The 20,025-nt window shown below is 32.3% G+C and overlaps 1 protein-coding gene across 2 annotated transcripts; it reads left to right on the top strand.

The window, feature by feature from the left end:
* The first annotated feature begins 391 nt into the window (after positions 1–391).
* Positions 392–17,846, top strand: LOC126880636 (ras-related C3 botulinum toxin substrate 1). 2 transcript variants are annotated; one of them, XR_007696659.1, is made up of 5 exons: positions 392–548; positions 620–750; positions 9,062–9,294; positions 9,556–17,019; positions 17,501–17,846. XR_007696659.1 is itself a non-coding variant. In XM_050644656.1 (4 exons), exons 2-4 carry the CDS (start codon positions 635–637, stop codon positions 9,792–9,794), a joined length of 588 nt encoding a protein of 195 aa, XP_050500613.1. In that variant the 5' UTR covers positions 392–548; positions 620–634; the 3' UTR covers positions 9,795–17,846. The 2 variants fall into 2 exon arrangements, 1 of the variants encoding a protein (XP_050500613.1); XM_050644656.1 differs by having other exon boundaries at positions 9,556–17,846.
* Positions 17,847–20,025: the final 2,179 nt, after the last annotated feature.

Consider the following 20,025-nt stretch of genomic DNA (forward strand, 5'->3'; position numbering starts at 1 on the left):
GAAATAACTAAAAAATGAAGCAATTTCGGGGAAAACCCGTTAAAAACTTTTTAAGTGCTTAAAAAAAGCTTTATTTTTATTTTTTATAAAAGTTTCTAGCATCAAAACTAAGCGAGTTACGCTCAAAATAAAGTTGCTTTTTCTGGTAAAAAAATCGTGAAAATCTCCCTCTATTTAGCACCCCAAATGAATTATGAGCTATACATTTTATTGATTTAGTATTTTATTTTCCCTCTTATTCCTCCTTGAATTCCAATGTGAAAATAATGATGAATAATGAATATTAATGATTCATTGGGATTCGATGTTTCGTTCAGATGAAATAACAGGTAAAAATAACAGTTATTACACAACTGTTCCAAAAAATAATTTGACTTTGACAGCAACAACTCTCTAAATAAAAGTGCAATGGCAGAAAAGTGATAAGTATTTTTGTTGTGGAGAAATAAACCTATTTTATAAGAAAAACCATTTATGTAAAAAAAAGTAAAGCAACTATTTTATAAAGTTCACACTTGTATTTTTTCACATACAGAACAATTTATAAGGTAAGATTATCAGCATCATTATATATTAATAGGTTATGTTAAGAATTGCTCATTGTCATTTTTCATTTTAGGAAAATACAATAAATATGTCATCAGGCCGGCCCATTAAATGTGTAGTAGTCGGAGATGGAACCGTTGGAAAAACCTGCATGCTCATATCTTATACAACAGACAGTTTTCCAGGAGAATATGTACCCACTGTGTGAGTAACACCTCCACTTTTTACACATTATGCTTGTATTAGGTAATCTGGGGTTGGGTTAGGGCCCAACAACAAATGCTCGCTTCTAACGCGAGATTTAACAATTGGGATTAGTAAAAGATCTTACATGGCTCTTATTTTGTCAAAAAAGTACTAAATTCTTAAAACTATACATATTAACAGTCTATGGTTTGTTTTTAAACCAAGAAGAGTAAACTAAAAAAAAGACAGATTCACACCCAAGAAAGTTACTAGAAAAATCAACAAATACATCTTCTTTTTTGGTTGATCATATCAGCCTTCTACTGTAATCCATAGGTATTATATTATTGGGACCATGCAAGTTCAGAAAAGCGACACCTGGTTTCTTCGCTCTGCACTTTTATTCGCACTTTTAATTATATTGGCCAATCATATGGTCCTGGTTGCTGGATAATTGTCAAGGCCATAGTCCAAAAAAATAATAAGAAGAAAAAATAAGATTCAGGTTATGTTATTAAAACGTAAACAATTGTATGTAGTAAATAAAATTAGTTAGTAAAATGCAGTAATGCAAGCAAAATACAATTAATTACATTTACCTTTATATAATAATTGCATATCATATCAATATTGTGGAGCAATATATAATTTTTCTTCTTCATTGGCAGTAGATATGAAATATATGTCAATTTGACAATTTCAATTGACAATGAAATATTTAAGAAAGTTACAATATTTCTTCGCTATTCTAGCACGATCGTTTCTCGTATCACCTCCAAGTACTTGCACACCACGAATACTATAGTTTATTTTTAACCAGGAGGAGTAAACTAAAAAGACGGATTCACACCCAAGAAAGTCACTAGAATAATAACCAAATACATCTTCTTTTTTGGTTGGTCTAGTTGGCCCTCAACAGTAATCCACAATATTATATTAAATTAATACTTCGCTAAAGAGTTCCAAAAACAACTGCTTTTTATATAAAAGTAGACTAACAATCTAAAAATTAAAGGAATAACACAGAAAACACAAAAATCGCTGATATAACTTAATTAACCTATGAAATGTCACTAGTGTCAAAATTTGATAAATGTCATTAGTGTCAAAATTTTTTAACAGTGGAGTAAACTTGCCTGCGGTTGGACCAATTACAAACAAGCAATACAGCGCGGTAAATTTAAATCATTCCTCTTAGTTAAAAAACAAACCATAATATGTTGCTAAAGAGTTCTAAAAACAACTGTTTTTTATATAAAAGTAGACTTAAAGTCTAAAAATTAAAAGAATAACGCAGAAAACACAAAAGATCACTGATATAACTTAATTAACCTATGAAATGAAATATGACATATGAATCAATATGAAACTATGTTAAACATTTTTTATGAAATTATCTTTATTGCAGTGGATATATTTGTTCCTTTAAAGACATTTTCGGGTAGAAAATTCCCAGTATGGTTCTCAGTTGAACTAAAAAATTGTGTTATTCAAAAGAAAAAATTACACAAAAGGTATAAACAAACACAGTCAGCTGATGACTATTGGGAGTTTTCTAGGTTGAGACAACTATGCAAAAATCTGACGCAGGAATGGTATGCTCAATATGTGCACTGTACTGAAACAGCTATTAGCTTTAACATAAAAAAATTTTGGTCATTTGTTAACAATAAAAGGAAAAGCAGTTCTTTTCCAAATACACTTAAATATTTGGATAAGACTAGTTGTTCTGGGGAGGAAATATCGAACATGTTTGCTGATTATTTTTCTACAGTGTACTCACATGATAATGTTAATATTCCCACTCATGAAAAATCCACATCCAATAACCATATTCCACACCTTGATATTAAAATATTAGATATATTTAGTAAACTCTCTTCTTTGGATGTTAACAAAGGGCCTAGACCAGATGGGCTACCTACCTTATTCTTAAAAAAATGCTCCTTTATTCTTTCAAGACCTCTGTACCACATTTTCAAGCTCTCCCTCCAAACTGGAATCTTCCCCGACTACTGGAAAGACAGCTTTCTAAAGCCCATCTTTAAATCCGGTGACAAAACCAGTGTAACAAACTATCGTCCCATCAGTATAATCAGTGCAATCCCCAAGGTATTTGAAAGGCTGGTATGTGACATTCTAACCCCTCTATTTGAATCTCTACTAGTCCAACAACAGTTTGGGTTTAGACCACGAAAATCTACAGAATTGAATCTTCTTAGTCAGGTGGACTTCTTGCTGGACACCTTGGAGAGGGGGTATCAAGTGGATATGATAAACACTGACTTCTCCAAGGCATTCGACAGGGTGCCACACAATATTGTGTAGCATAAGTTAAAACTGATGTGGATTGATGAGCCTTTATTGTCATGGTTCCAAAGCTACTTATCTGATCGTAGAATGATTGTTAAAATTGGCACTTTTCTTTCTAAAATTATACAAGTTCCATCAGGAGTGCCTCAAGGCTCTCACCTTGGGCCACTCTTGTTTAATATTTTCATAAACGACATAAATGAATGCTTCGCAATCAGTTTATTTTTGCTCTTTGCTGATGATCTAAAATTAAGCTGTGTGATTAAATCCCCAGAGGATTTTAAAAAACTACAGTACGATTTAAATAACTTGCTAGAGTGGTGTAAAAGAAATGGCATGGAACTTAATCCAACTAAATGTAAAACTATGACTTTTTCCCGTTCCAGAAATACTTTTGCAATTGTTTTTGACTACAATATTGATCACTATACTCTCGAAAGAACTTCCCTTTTTAAAGACTTGGGTCACCCTTGATACAAACTTACAGCTTTCTCATCATCTGGAGAATGTTGTTAATAAGGCTTTCCAGATGCTTGGTTTTATTAGAAGATGCACCCAGGACTTCACAAATATTACAGCTTTAAAAACCCTCTACTGTGCCTTGGTCCGTCCCCATCTTGAGTATGCCTCCTGTGTATGGTCTCCTTTTTATGGAGTGCATACTAATGCTCTTCAGTTAGTTGAACATAAATTTTTAAATCAAATTGCCTATAGACTCAATATCTTGGACAACTACAATGATGCAGATATTCTTAATATCCTGGATATGGCACCGGTCACTGCTCGTCATAAGAGAAGGGATCTCATCACTTTCCACAACATCCTACATGGAAAAACTGGAACTCCAGAGCTTCTTCAAAAAATTAATATTCATGTCCCACTAAGAACAACCAGGGCTACAGTTAGTTTCCATTACCCAATCCACTGTACTAACTATGGTCTTAACAACTTCCTCACTAGAACTGCCAGACTAGCAAACCAGCACGTTAACATTGACCTTTTTCAAACTTATAGCAAGTTCCTGAGTCAGGTTTTAGTAAACATTAACTAAAAAGTGACTTGTCTGCTTATGTTCGCCGACCACACTAATTAATGTCCTTAGGTATGATTATTTGTGTAATTTGTATTGGTAACATATTTTATTTATATTGATAATATGTATTTTTTGTTCTCTATATTGTATGTAATTTATATTTTAATCTATTGTTTTTTTTCTGTAAATGGTTGTAACCATATATAAATAAAAAAAAAATGCTAGAAGTGTCAAAATTTCATAAATTATAAATTATAAATTTCATAACAGTGGAGTAAACTTGCCTGAGGTTGACCTATTACAAACAAGCAGTGTTGTTTTTGTAACAATATAGGTTCGGGTATGCAATGTTCCGGTGGGTCTGGGGAGTGTTCATAAGGGGGTCCGTTCCCGGGAAATTTTTTTAAATTTAGCCTCAATAAGGTCATTTTAAAGCTATTTGGGAGCAAGAAAAAAATTCAGGAATTTATCTATAATTTTGTTGTTTTTTCTTATTTTTTCCCAAGAGGTACCGGCACGTACCAGTCACAAAAACAGCACTGCAAACAAGCATTATGGCGCAGTAAATTTGAATTACTCCTCCTGGTTTAAAAACACACCATAGTAATAGTTTAAAATAATATAAATTTGCATGTCTAACGCAGTTGATGGAAAAATACAGGAATAAAGAAACAAACACTCATATGCATCGTGAGAAAGCATGTGATAGAGTCCCTCGAGAGATTCTGTGGTGGGCACTCAATAAGAAAGAAGTCTCAGGTTAATATGTAAAGATTCTGACAGAAATGTACTAGGGACTAACAATTAGTGTTAGGACAGGTGTAGGAGAGACTGATAAATTTCAGGTGAAAGTAGGTTTGCACCAAGGCTTGGTGCTTCTCTCTCTCTCTCTCTCTCTCTCTCTCTCTCTCTCTCTCTCTCATTTATCAGTCTCTCCCACACCTGTCCTAACACTAGTCGTTACTCCCTCATACATATCCCTCACAATCTTTACATATTGACCAGGGACTCCTTTCTTATTGAGTGCCCACCACAGAATCTCTTGATGACCTCTATTATATGCTTTCTCAAGATCAATGAATACCATATGAGCGTTTGTTTCTTTACTCCTGTATTTTTCCATCAACTGTCTTATAATGAAAATTGCATCTGTTGTTGATCTGCCCTGCATAAAGCCAAATTGATTCTCGGATATTTCGGTCTCTTCATGTATCCATCTATCAATAATTATTCTTTCCCATATTTTCATGGTGTGGCTAAGCAGTTTTATAGCCCTGTAGTTTGTACATTGTTGTATATCTCCCTTGTTTTTATAAACAGGTACCAGTATACTGCTTCTCCATTCGTCTGGCATTTGTCCAACTTCTATAATTCTATTAAATAGACCTGCTAGCCCTTGTTCCTGTCTCTCCCAATGCTCTCCATACTTCCCCAGGAATATGATCTGGTCCTACCGCTTTTCCTTTCTTTATATTTTGAAGCGCTTGAGCCACTTCCTCGTTTGTTATTTTGCTGACCATAGCTGCTACTGTCTCCGTTGACTTTACATTCTGTCTGTCAAATTCTTCATTTAATAAGCTGTCAAAGTACTTTCTCCATCTCTTTTTGACATCCCTTTCGTGAACTAGTATTTTATTATTTTCATCTCGGATACATCTAATCTGATTAAAATCTTTTGCTTTCTTTGCTCTCTGTTTGGCTATTTTATATATCTTCGTTTCACCTTCCCTGGCATCAAGTTGATTGTATAGGTTTGAATACGCTTCTGCTTTGGCTTTTGCTACTGCTACTTTCGCTTCCTTTTTCGCCACCATATAGCTTTGAAGATCTGTGTCGGATCTGGTTTCTTGCCACTTTTTATATAATTTTCTCTTCTCTTTTATTTTTCCTTGTACTTCGTTTGACCACCACCAAGTCTGTTTATCCTCAAACTTTTTTCCTGACGTTTTCCCAAGTATTTCAATAGCAGTCTCTCTAATACTACTGGCCATTTTTCTCCAAATTGTATTAGGGCTTCCTTTCAGGTTCCAACATATTTTTTCTACTATTCTTCTCCTGAATAGACCTTCTTTTTCATCTTTTAGCAGCCACCACTTCGATGTCCAGAACAAGCAGCTTGTGTTTTTGGCTTACTGTCTCACTATTACCTTGCAGTCCTTGCATTCACGTATGTCTTCTTTCCTTATCATGAAGTAGTCTATTTGGGATTGATGTTGTCCACTTTTGTAGGTAATAAGTTGAGTTTCTCTCTTTTTAAAGAATGTGTTAACAATCGCCATATCCAATGCTGTTACTAATTCAAGCATGTCATCTCCAGCTTCATTTCTAGTTCCAAAGCCTAATCCCCCATGTATTGCTTCATATCCTGCTTTGGCTTGGCCCACATGTGCATTGAAATCACCTCCTAGTATAACTTTCTCCTCTGACGGAATATCACTCAGGACGTCTCCTAATTGGTCATAGAAGGAGACGAATCTCTTCTTTCATTCTCACCCAGACCTATTTGAGGAGCATACACACACACATTATTCAATACCTCTTTATCAATTTCAAATTTCACTATCAGCAATTATACCAACTCCATTTCTAGTGTTACTACCCCCTGCATACCACAATTTGTAACCTTCACCTAGTTCTTTCGTCCTTTGACCTTTCCACCTAGTTTCTTGAATTCAAGCAATTTGAACTCTCCTTCGTTTGAGCACATCCACTAACTCCAGACTCTTACCTGTAAGACTACCAAGATTATACGACCCTATCCTGATTTTTCTAACCTGCAATGGTAGTTCCACTGAGATAATCCTCACCTGGAGATCCGAACGAAGGCTCATTTTACTTCCGGAGATGCCATCATTTCAGTATAAGTTTTTATATCTTTGGAGAAGGTCTTTTCATTTTTATGGATTTTGTTTGGATATTTGATGCCTGAATGCCTTTTCTATCAGCACCATACCCTGCCCTGCACGTTTAGCCAATACACCACCAATGCAACCAAAGTGCAGTATTACCCCACACCCGCCTGCATTTTTCTGTATAGGCCAGGATCCCTACTGTAAGGACTGCCCTATAAGCCAATGTATTGTTGCCCGTATCCCGCCACTAGGAGGCACATACTTTATTCGGGATATGGATTTTTAAATTAAATAAACCTTTTATAAATAATTTTAACAAATTTTTGAAGTTATACTTCGTTTGGCGCGATTAATAGTGAATTTTTATTATCCTGGGCGCATACGCACACAGACATTATGTTGTTAGTTGCTAATTCTATCAAATTATGTATGTATCAGCGCAAATAGGGTTTGAAAAGAATATAATAGTGTTTTTAGTAAATATATTTATTATAATTTTTGTGTGTTTGGATTTTTCTTCCTCGGGAGTAAGATAATATAGTCCTGTCGCCAGGGGGGGTACAACGGCCTCCTTAATTCAGATGGACTTACCCAAGTTTTTTTTATATATTTTGACCCGTAGAATACGAATTTTTTGGGTAACAGTTGATCCGGATGTCGATAAGATTGTTATAGACAAAGAACTTGAGGAATTACATAACAGTGATTTCTCGCAAAACAAAACATATTTTTGTATTTTTTGGGTCATTTTAAGCAAAAAATATTCCTACAAGTTTTTTCGTAGAATGCATAGTTTTCGAGATAATCGCGGTTGAACTTTCAAAAAATCGAAAAATTGCAATTTTTGAACCCGAATAACTTTTGATTAAAAAATAAAGTAGCAATTCTGCTTACCGCATTTGAAAGTTTAAGTCAAATTATATCGGTTTTGATTATTTGCATTGCTAAAAATTAATTTTTTTATTGTTAAACTAATCTATAAACACATAGGTTTCCCGTGCCTAATACATGCGTTTTACCGCATGCTACGTAGAAATTGCCTCGCTTGCACTTGTAGCTACTCTACCTACTCGTTCGATTTTAAATGAGAAATCATAGAAAACATCACTCACATACTAGGTGTTTACTACAGTTTACAGCTTTGTTTAACAATAAAATAATAAATTTTTAGCAATGCAAATAATCAAAACCGATATAATTTGACTTAAACTTTCAAATGCGGTAAGCAGAATTGCTACTTTATTTTTTAATCAAAAGTTATTCGGGTTTAAAATTTACAATTTTTCGATTTTTTGAAAGTTTAACCGCGGTTATCTCGAAAACTATGCATTCTACGAAAAAACTTGTAGGAATATTTTTTGCTTAAAATGACCCAAAAAATACAAAAAGATGTTTTGTTTTGCGAGAAATCGCTGTTACGTAATTCCTCAAGTTCTTTGTCTATAACAATCTTATCGACATCCGGATCAACTGTTACCCAAAAAATTCGTATTCTGCGGGTCAAAATATATAAAAAAAACTTGGGTAAGTCCATCTGAATTAAGGAGGCCGTTGTACCCCCCCTGGCGACAGGACTAATAAGTATTAAACATTTTTATACTTCACTTGATCTATTTGTCACCGTGGTTTGTAATTATGTTCGAGAAGTCGTGTAAACACAGATCTGATGGCGTATTGTAGATCATTCGATCGATATATCGAGAGGTCCTGGGTTCAAATCCGGACCCGCACGATTCTTATTCCTTTTTTTTTAATTTTTGGTATTGTTTTAATCAAAATTGTTGAAAATGGTGGTATCAAAATTAGTTTAATAATCAAATAAAATACAAATAAACTGTTTTAAGTATATTTATTTCGTGGAAATCATATAATAGAAGTATAACTTCTTACGTTTGTACAAAGTACACACACATTCTTTTTTTGTTGTGTAATGGTATACAGCCGAATGCAGTAAATTATTTTTCTTTTCTTCAATTTTTAAAATTATTGTTAATATGAAAAAAAAAAATGTTATGTAAAATTATGTTATTTAGATTCAAGGATCAGAATAAATAATTATAAATAATTATTTATTCTGATCCTTGCGTAATAAAAAATGAAATTATACTTACAACAAAAAATGTTTTTACAGGTTTGACAATTATTCCGCCCCAATGGTAGTAGATGGAATTTCAGTTAGCTTAGGACTTTGGGACACAGCGGGACAAGAAGACTATGATAGATTACGCCCTTTATCTTATCCCCAAACAGATGTCTTTTTGATATGTTTTAGTGTAGCCTCTCCTTCATCATTTGAAAATGTTACCTCTAAGTGGTACCCAGAAATTAAACATCACTGTCCAGATGCACCTATGATATTAGTTGGTAAGTTTATTTTTATAATACTAAATATCTGAATATGTATTTATAAAAAAGTGGAGAGTTAATGTCTATACCTATTAAAAGGAAATAAAAGTTCATAACAACTTGAGTACTTTGTAATGCTGGTTGATTTAAAATTTTATAACGTTTTTCTACTAAAAATAATCGACATTACTAAAAAACTATAGGCTCTAAATTCGCCATATTTTGCTCATTTCGTTCTTTATTTAGTTTACTTATTAAAACTGAATTTGTCAATTTAAGGTACGAAAATAGATTTAAGAGACGATAGGGAAACCCTAAACTCCCTTGCAGATCAGGGTCTGAGTCCCATAAAACGAGAACAAGGTCAAAAGTTGGCGAATAAAGTCAGAGCTGTCAAATATATGGAATGTTCAGCTTTAACTCAAAGGGGTCTCAAACAAGTCTTCGATGAAGCTGTAAGAGCAGTGCTACGACCTGAACCACAAAAAAGGCGCCAACGCAAATGTTTGGTTATGTAACCTTTGACTTTTATTCAATATTTTGTTCTAATGTTGCAAAACTAATTTTTTTGGTTATTTTAATACTCAGGCAACATCTGTTTTAAACACAAATTAAGTTTTTAGAAGGTTTAATGATTCAGTTTCTAAAGAAACCAATTACAAGTGATCAAAAGAATCTCATTTTTTAGTTACGTCTTCATTTTTATAACATTAAATGATACAGTTCTTCCTGCTACCTACTCCTTCGTGGAGATAATGATATATTAATATATTGTGTACTTTCCGTATTCTCTACAGAGATTAACTTTCAATAATGCCGAATTTTAAGACTTAACAGGGTAAATTCATAATAAACAAATTCATTGTCCTTCTGTTTTTCGTCTACAGAAAAAGTGTTGAATATAGTTTTTATTTCGTTTTAAATTTAGCAGTCTCAATAAACTATTAATTTTATGTAGATGTTGCTTGGAATCTTTAAACAATTTTTGACTTTCTACACAAAGATAATATTTGCCAAATAAAGTTGCCAAATTCTTGGAGTATAATGTAACTGAGAAGTCTTTTACTTGATGGAAATCCATTATATAAAGTAAGTGAATTTAAATCGTATTTCTGATTTGAATTGTCGTTAGTCCTCAGTAGACATTATTACACGAAAAAAAAAATGCAAAGCAAAAATATTTATTAAAGGGCTCCCAATATCTAATACAATTTGCCTGTGTTTTATATTATTTTATAATATCAACCAGTGGCATTGCGCGCTAGCTTTCTTTCACTTTATTTCTGATATATCGCGTTTTCAACTTGATATAAAAAATATGCACCTAGGTACATTATGAACGAAATTTTGTTTAAAAAATGAATTACTATTAATTATCATTTTATTATCAATGTATTCTCTTATTCTTAAATTTATATAAAAATGTGGTTTTATTTAACTAATATTGAACGTAGTGATGCTGTAGTGGGATCTCATACTATGAGAGTGATCTTAATTTTCATTGAAGGTTCTGTATATCAAGTAATGAAACGATAGCTCAGTTAGCGTACAAAACGAAAAATGTAATATTTTCTTTGTGTAGCATTGTCAAATTGTAACTATAATTTTTGTTCAATTTAAAAATCTCCTATATTTTCATGTAGTAAATCATTGCTGCAATTAACAGCCCTGTTGCTTTCAAGAATCAACTCAACTTATGACAACTTTTACAAATTACAAATATTTTTAAGTAATTTTTATATCTACAGTAATCGATTTCTATGTTTAAATCATAGTTTCCTACAACGAAACCCAATAGACACTAGATGGTTATAAAAGTATACTACCAGATTTTTAAATAATAACAGTCCAAATACCATTAAATAAGTGTAGAAGTGAAAGAGAGTTTTTGGTAAAGATTGAAAATAGGTGGTCGAGGTTCCTGCTGTCGAATGTATTGATGTTTTGACCTCTTTCAGCTTTAATGCAATGGCAACAAGAAAGGCTTTATTGAAAACCGACACATCATGTCACATGTAGGATCTGCGTGAGACTAATGGATATTGATGTGTACTGTTTTATAATTAAACCCATGTACAGTCCCTGGCCATGTTATTATGACCACCTATGAATTTTTATAAAAATCATACATTCCACTAAGTACATGTTGTTTAAAAATTGTTTTTAAATTTAATTTTGTTATGTAATGTTAATGTTAAACATTAACTATAATATATTTAACCTTTAACTACCCGCGCATCAAGTTATAACATAACTACACGCGTGGCGTACTTTGTACGCCACAAGAAAATACACTTAAAAACAGCGGATTTCTTTAATTTTTTTTTGAAAAAATACACTTAGTTGTTTGTTATAAACCTTATTCGGCATCAGTGAATACTTGGAGTTCCTTTTCAGTAAGCCAATTGGGATTTATAACTGGAATCATGGAATAACTGGATTCCATGATAAATAAAATTACTAATAAAAATTTTTTTTAAATGTGATTTTTTACAGGAGAAAAAGTATTGTTTACAAAGAAAAATATATTTTTTGCCGTAATGACTAAAAAACAATTAAAATATGTACTTATATTACGACTTATAGTAATATAATCCTGGGGTATATTGTCCACCACCGGAAACAACAAATAATAAAATGTAAATTACGATCTTTCCAGAACGCCGATTATAACGAAACTAAAACCAAATTGTAAAGCACATGCCAGTGATAGGTTAGAAAAATAAGCAAGGTCAAAAATTAAATTTTTAAATATATTTCCAGTAGAATTCTTATATCTGGCGTACAAAGTACGCCAGCGCGTGTAGTTAAAGGTTAATAATAAACAGAAACAAAATATTTGAAAATATTACAGATTTATATATATTTTTTTAATATTTTGTTGAATTCCTGACCTTAATCACTAGAAAATATTTGCGAGTTTTTAAAACAAGAAATTTCTAGTGAATAGGTCAAACACAAAATTGTTTTGATTCAAGAACTAATATATCATTTTAACCACAATGATAAATTGAAGCAAAGTTTATTTAACTGCATTTAAAGTATGCCAAGACGGGTACTAGCGATAATCAAAGTTAAAGGGGGTTCAACAAAATATTAAAAAAATATAAATATGGTATATTTTTAAATGTTTTATTGCTATATATTATATATTTAATAATAAACAGCAATAAAACATTTGAAAATATCACATATTTATGTTTTTTTAATATTTTTTTGAACTCCCTTTAACTTTGATTACTGCTAGTATCCGTCTTGGCATACTTTGAATGCAGTTCCAATGATATATTAGTTCTTCAATCAAAACAAGTTTTTTGGTGACCTTTTCACTGGAAATTTCTCGTTTTAAAAGCTCCCAAATATTTTCTATGGGGTTAAGGCCAGGAATTCAACAAAATATTAAAAAAAATATAAATATGTAATATTTTCAAATATTTTATTGCTGTTTATTATTAAATATATTGTAGTTAATGTATAACATTAACATTACATAACAAAATTAAATTTAAAAATAATTTTTAAACAAAATGTACTTAGTGGAATAGTTGATTTTTATAAAAATTCATAGGTGGTCATAATAGTATGGCCAGGGACTGTATATTATTTCCTTAAAATAAAAATACAGCGTACTTTTCTCTTGAAAGCTTTCTATGAAGCTGACGGCACATTCTTTTTTTTTAGATCAACCGAGACTCATTAGTCCCTAGCACTTGGTTGTAAGGTTTGGGTACTATTCTCAGCACATTTATCGCTTCTTGTTCTTAGTCTGTTCAGCGTTTTTTGCGGGGCAGATCAAATTCTGACGGCTTCTGATTGATACAGGCCACTTGGTGTATTTCCTGTGGGTCGCTTTTTCATTATATTCTCCAGGCGTTGCTGAGGCTGGTAGCCTTTAACAATGGAAGATATCTGGAGCGTAGTCTGTTCATTTCGACATCAAGATTATCATGGTGGATGGGTAGTTGATGGTTAGTCTGGATTTTTCTAGATTCTCTACAGGAGAATGACTTCTTGTAGTTTCGGTGGTGGGATGTGACTCAGAATGTGAAGCTAATATGTAGTTCGGTGTTGGTCTAATTGTACCTGAGATAATTCGCATTGGCTGCTTTAATTGGGTGTCAACAATCTTAGTCTGATTGCTATTGAGCCATATGGGGAATGCATATTCAGCTGCCGAGTATATCAGTCCGAGACAGCAGGATTTGAGTACAGAGGTTGAGGAACCCCATGTGGTGCCACATAGCTTTTGGATGTTGATTTTGGTTTTTGATAGGAGTTCTTTAAAACCTAAAGTTCTGTCAAGAGTTACTCTAAGATATTTTGGTTCTGAGTTATGAGTCTCTAGTCTGTTTTCAAAGTGAACTGAAATTTTTTTATATAGGAGTATCTACGATATAGGCGTATTTTATTTGTTTATCGAATATTTTAATATGGCACACTGTGTCAAAAACGATTTTTGTTGAAATTAAATTTTCTTTTGAATCTTATTGACTGCCCTATAAACTTGCTCAAATGTACCATGTTGTAACGAAACCGATTTATATGTGTGCTTTCTGTTATTAATAACTTTAACTTATGGACAAATATTTGCTCGGATGCCTTAGAAATATAATTAAATCCTTAGAAAACGACACAAGTCTATTAAAACTTTCGTTCTGTTACATTAGGAAGGAGCATAAGTCCAGGATTTGTGCCATTTTCAAACAGATTTCAATTTTTATTTGCCTTTTATGTTGACTTGTGGTATATGAAGATATTTTACTATATTTTCGCAGAAAACATAAACGCTTCAAGAATAAAAATGGTACCAAAAACTGATATTTGAAAAAAGTGGGACTTTGTGCTTTTCGAAATGACGGGTTCAATTGGCTTATTGGACGATAAATGCTTGGGATACTTTTATAACTGCTCTGGGTCTATACAAAAAACGTAGTTTCACGTATTGGTTGTGAAACAAAAAAAAATGAACAAAAAATCAAGTTATATTTTCTAAAATACTCAAAAACGAATCTCTCCGTGATACTGTTTGGCTTTCTTTTATTTATCAGTATTGTTTGCAAGGTAGCTATTTCACTTTTTTATATGAAAAAAATAGAAACTAGTAAATAATAAAGAATGTACTGAATTTACACCAATGAAGATAAAATGTTATGTGTACGATTTTATTTATTGATTTAATGTTTTTTTATTTTAATATTTTATTATATTTTATATTAGCTGTAATAATTTAAACTACTATAAGTGCATTTTGTGAGTCGTAAGGCTGATTTTTAAATACAGTATGAAAATGTTATGAATTTTATTAAAGCATTTCAAAGATCATGAATATTTTAAGAATAGTAGTTTAAATTTACGATATACATTTAGTTGCACAAAGAATTTTTTAAATCAACATAGAATGATTCAGTTTACTGCAATTTGATTGTATGTTTATACGTTGTCCAATCTTGATATCAAAAATTATAATGAATGTTTGATATCAATAATATTTTCCCTGTTTTTTCACATTGTATTGTTACTTTCTTTAGTATCCTCGGTATATGTTGGTCCAGTTTTACAAATTCTACTTTTCAAGTATTCCCAATAAAAAGAATCTTTAGAATTGAAATCGGATAAACCAGGATCCCATTCATTACGATTCCATCATCCGGGAAATGTCTGATCTAAATAACGCCGAACATTTGCACCAAAATGAGTTGGTGCTGTGTCTTGCTGAAACCACATCTTATTAAAATTGGCTTCAAACTTGATTTTCAGGGCAGGTACAATTTCATTTCTAAGTAGTATTTTATAATTATCGTTTGTTAAATTTCCTTCCATAAAAAACGGCTTAATTAACTGAGTACCTACTATACCCGGTCATACATTTAGTTTTCTGATCTTTGAGCATGGTTTTCACGTATCCATTGTGGATTTACATCACTACAATACCTTAAATTTTGGCAATTTACATTCCCACTTCTTTTGCCCTTTAATTCATCCAATTTTGAACATAGGCTTCCCCCAGTTTCCTCCATTCGCTTCTGTTTAGTGCTTTCTGTTTCCAGTGCGTTCCTCCTATCTTTTTAATGTCGTCTCCCCATCTCATCTGGGGTCGTCCTCTTGTTCTCTTTCCTGTCCGTGGTCTCCATTGTTGTATCGTGGTATTCCACCTATTGTCCATTTGTCTGGCGTTATGACCTGTGAAGCTCCATCTTAGCCTGGCTATATGTTGTCCTGCGTCTTTGACTTTCTTACCCAGTTTTGTTTCTTACCCAGTTGTTTTGCTTTTTGTTGTCGGTTAATTTTACTCCTAACATTGCTCTCTCCATGGCTCTTTGTGTCTTTATTATTTTATCCATGTATGTTTTGGTCAATGTCCATGTTATGTTTGGCATGCGTATGTGAGAATTGGGTGTATGCACTGGTCAAACACTCTTGTTTGTAAGTATTTCCACACATTGTAAATATTGCTTTGAAGGAAAAACCTAACTTGTTAAAGAAGTTCTCGTCAGTTACAACTCTATTCATCATTACCTCACTAAACTGTAATCTACGGTAGTAGTCATCTTCACTTAATTCTTGCAACAACTGGGTTTTGTAGTGTTTAAATTAATTCTTGTATAATGCAAGACAGAATAATGACCTACATCAGGTATGTGTGCAGCTCTGCGTGAGGATGTAATGCAAAACTATGCATTAAATCTAAAGTTGTATTGTAATTTATACAGTTATTGGTCTACTTGTTCAAATGTCATCTTTTACTCGTCCAGTTTCCCCAAGAGAGCTTTACAATTTTTTATAACGTCGCCTTATGGATAGGAGGAATGGTTTGGAAAAGTATAGTTGAACAAGGTGGCTACTTCACTATATCTTTTTCTGTCGCCATAGCTCCTAGTCATTAAAACAGTAACTCGCTATGTTTCATAAAAAAAACATCTTTAGTGTAGAGCTTTTAAAAACACATCAACTTTAGTTATTAATATCATTTATGACGAACAATAAAAGAGCAGAAAACATCTATGGCATACGTGTAAACTAACTGAACGAATAAAGCAAAATGCTAAAATGGACGTCCCATATTTTTTGTGCAATTTTATGTAAGTTTGTTAAGTTACTCTAACCAAGAAACTACTCGTTTCATCACAAAACGAAAAATTATATATTCATGTTTAGTTTATAAGCCATAACGATTTTTAGTATTTTCATTATATCGCACCCTCAGTGCAAGACTGCAGTAACTCAAAATTTTATGAAAATGAAGTAATCATGGAATTCGATTGTAAACATGCATATCTATCCCCTGTAAAACTTTAGTAACTTTCAAATGCTTAATGGGCTAAATATTACAACAACAACAGTTTAACTATTTTGCGTTTTTGAACATAAGTTCCGTGCAAAACTGTTGTAACTCTAATGTAACAGAGTTATAACAGTTTTGCACGGAACATTGCAACGGATTCGATAACAAGCAATGAAAAAAGTAAGATATTTGTTATTTTAATATCTATATCTGTGGTGTTTAATTTTAATATACAGAGCGTCTACGTAATCCATTAACGGGTGAGACAATAAACAAAGATTTTCGAGACCAATCTATTCATGTAAATTTTATGTCCTTTGTGTAATACAGTAAAACCTGTCAATAACGGTCACTAAAAATGACAGAACTATTGGCCGATATAAAAAAGTGGCCGCTAATACCAGGTTTTGTAGTCCAAAAATTTTGGTTTGGGGAACTTTGAAGCTGGCCGGCTAGTTCAGGTGGCCGTTAACACAGGTTTTACTGTATTATATTTATTTTCCATAAGATTTTAAAAGGAAAAACAGTTATCTTAAAACTTGTGTATTGACAATACTGAGGGGTCAAAAATATCTATTCTCAGAAAACTTGCCAAAGAACAGCCAAAAATTCAAATGGCAAAAAAAAGATTTGGTATACTTATGCCATTCGGGTATGATACCAGAAGCCCACCATAGTTTTTATAAAAATATTTTGGCACAAGATGATGTACGAGAAGAGGACAACAACTACGGTAAAACCTGTCAGCAACGGCCACTAAAAATGAAAGAACTATTGGCCGATATAGAAATGTGGCCGGTAATGCCAATTTTTGTAGTCTAGATATACAGTAAAACCTGTCAATAACGGTCACTAAAAATGACAGGACTATTGGCCGATATAAAAAAGGAGGCCGCTAATACCAGGTTTTGTAGTCCAAAAATTTTGGTTTGGTTTTGACAGGTGGCCGTTAACACAGGTTTTACTGTACATAATTGGTTTGGGTAATTTATAAACTGGCCGTTAGTACAGGTGACCGTTGTTGGCAGGTGGCCGGTAACACAGGTTTTACTGTAAAAGTAAATGTGTCTACGCTTTTTACAATTTTCTCCGTGCAAAACTGTTGTAACTTTGAAATTCTAATACTAAATGTGTAGTGATTAACAATTTTTTCCATGCAAAAGTGTTGTAACTTTGAAATTCCTAATTTTTTTGCGTTAATATTATTTTATTTAAATTTCTATTTTTGGTTAATGTAATATAGGCTGAAAAGCATGCAAAATCATAATTAAATGTTAATTTTTCTTAACATTTGTGTCTTATTTCACCGATATTAGCACGAAAATAAACAAAATCGTCTTTATCTCGAAACTTACTTATTTTGACTTACTGCAGTCTTGCACTGAGGGTGCGAATTTTAAGTTGTGTTTTAGCTTTCCTTTACCCAATATAATGAAATAATAATGGGTAACTTCCAATCTTTTACGAGGGTTGTCTTTTTAGTTTTGCATATAGCCACAAAGACAAAAAATATATAGACAAAGTATTTTATTGCTAGATGATAAAAAGATGAAGTTTTCGATCCTAATAGCATTATTAATAATATTTAGAAAATATTAAAATATTACTAAAAGATTTTTAAATTGAAAACTTATTGGTCCATTTCCTTGGTAACACCTCCAAGGTTTCTAAAATTTGCACGCCAGATGGATGCTGAAGCGAAGAAGACAAGAGGGAGTTCAAAAACTTACAATTCACGACCCCGTCTGTTCAGCTGGTAAATTCCAACAGAAAATGGACCTAGTTACTCAAAGAAGTAACGACCAATATAAAAATAAAATAAAAAAAGAATGTGTGTGTACTTTGTACGCACGTAAGAAGTTATACTTCTATTATATGATTTAAACGAAATTAATATACTTTTTATTTATATTTTGTTTAAATATTAAAATAATAAAAGAATAAAACACACACAAACACATTAAACAAGCCACAAATGATGTCTGAACATTAATTGTCGAAAATTTTTTTAACTAAATACGTATTTTCTGAAAATACAATTATATAATAAATATACTTACAATCATAAAATGTATTAAAAAAAACAAAAAAGAAAGTTTCTATTGGGACTCGAACCAGCGCTGATAAGAGCGGTTGGTATTGGAATTCATTCGCCTTCTCCGCTTAGCCACGAACACTATGTGTCATTATTTACGAAGATCGACTAACTAAACGGATTAAACTTGTGATATTTTGATATTTTGAAAATTGATCAAATTATTTTAATTTTGAATTGAAATGATTTAGAATTGAAAAAATACAACAAAACATAGAGTAAAAAACAATATATTAGGTGAATATTGATAGAAATTTTGATGGTAATCAAATTATATAAATAAAAGTATTACATACTATGTATTTTGGCAGATCAAATAGGTAGGTTTATACCCATGATACATTAACAATTATTACGTACCTGTTGCTTTTAAAAACTATTTAAAAGTCACTACAATATTATAAACTTTTCTGTTTCGGTCCTCACAACAATAAAACTAATATATAGTATTTTTACTACAAAAACGTTATTACGTAGGTCAAAATTTTTGACGTAAGAGAACTGTCAAAACATTAGAATGTGACTTTTCATTATTGCTGTGTTTATAATAAACATAGCAATAATGAAAAGTCACATTCTAATGTTTTGACAGTTCTCTTACGTCAAAAATTTTGACCTACGTAATAACGTTTTTGTAGTAAAATACTATATTATACATTTGTTTACCTTTACCTTTACCTCCAAACCACAGCTGCCATATCGGATAATTTTTGACATGTCATGTCATTTGAACATCCAATCAGAACAAAGTTATAATGCGCATGCGCCTGGCTGATAGGTTCTAACATAAAAAAATCACCCTCTATCGCCGGTAAAGAAGTATAACTTCAAAAATTTTATTTTTAATTCAGTTGCAATGCGAAGGCAAAACAATCTTACTTTTCAGTTAGAATACGAGAGGACTGGACTGCGCTCCATATTCTAATTGAAAAGTAAGATTGTTTTGCCTTCGCATTGCAACTGAATTAAAAATAAAATTTTATTTTTATATTTTATTGCTTTTCAAAATATGTCCCACCAAAATCGATACATTTTTGCATGCATTTAAACCAACTGGTAAAACAGGTATTCCAGTATTCAGTTGACACCTGCAAATTCGCTGTTTTAAAGGCATCGATGACTTCTTCTGGCGACTAGAATCGCTGCCCATGCATTGAATTATTGATCTTTGGGAACGTGAAGAAGTCGATGTTTTGAAGCCACAAAAACTCTAGTCTTTTGGGCGGTGTGAGCACTTGCATTGTCCTGATGTAAGATGATTCGCCGTTGTGTGTTTCTTTGTCGCAGTTTCGCGATATCTTCTGGTAAACAAACGGTTGTATATCAATCGGAAGTAACCGTTCTTCGATCTTCTAAAGCAATTGTTGCACAT

Source organism: Diabrotica virgifera, chromosome 2 (assembly GCF_917563875.1).
Source record: "Diabrotica virgifera virgifera chromosome 2, PGI_DIABVI_V3a".
In the NCBI taxonomy this organism is placed as follows: Eukaryota; Metazoa; Arthropoda; class Insecta; order Coleoptera; family Chrysomelidae; genus Diabrotica; species Diabrotica virgifera.

Bases quoted from the DNA above. Each gene is read 5' to 3' on its own strand.
- LOC126880636 (XM_050644656.1), top strand. From the start codon at position 635: ATGTCATCAGGCCGGCCCATTAAATGTGTAGTAGTCGGAGATGGAACC. The intron at 751-9,061 runs GTGAGTAACACC...ATGTTTTTACAG, and splicing joins GGAGAATATGTACCCACTGT to GTTTGACAATTATTCCGCCC. The intron at 9,295-9,555 runs GTAAGTTTATTT...TGTCAATTTAAG, and splicing joins TGCACCTATGATATTAGTTG to GTACGAAAATAGATTTAAGA.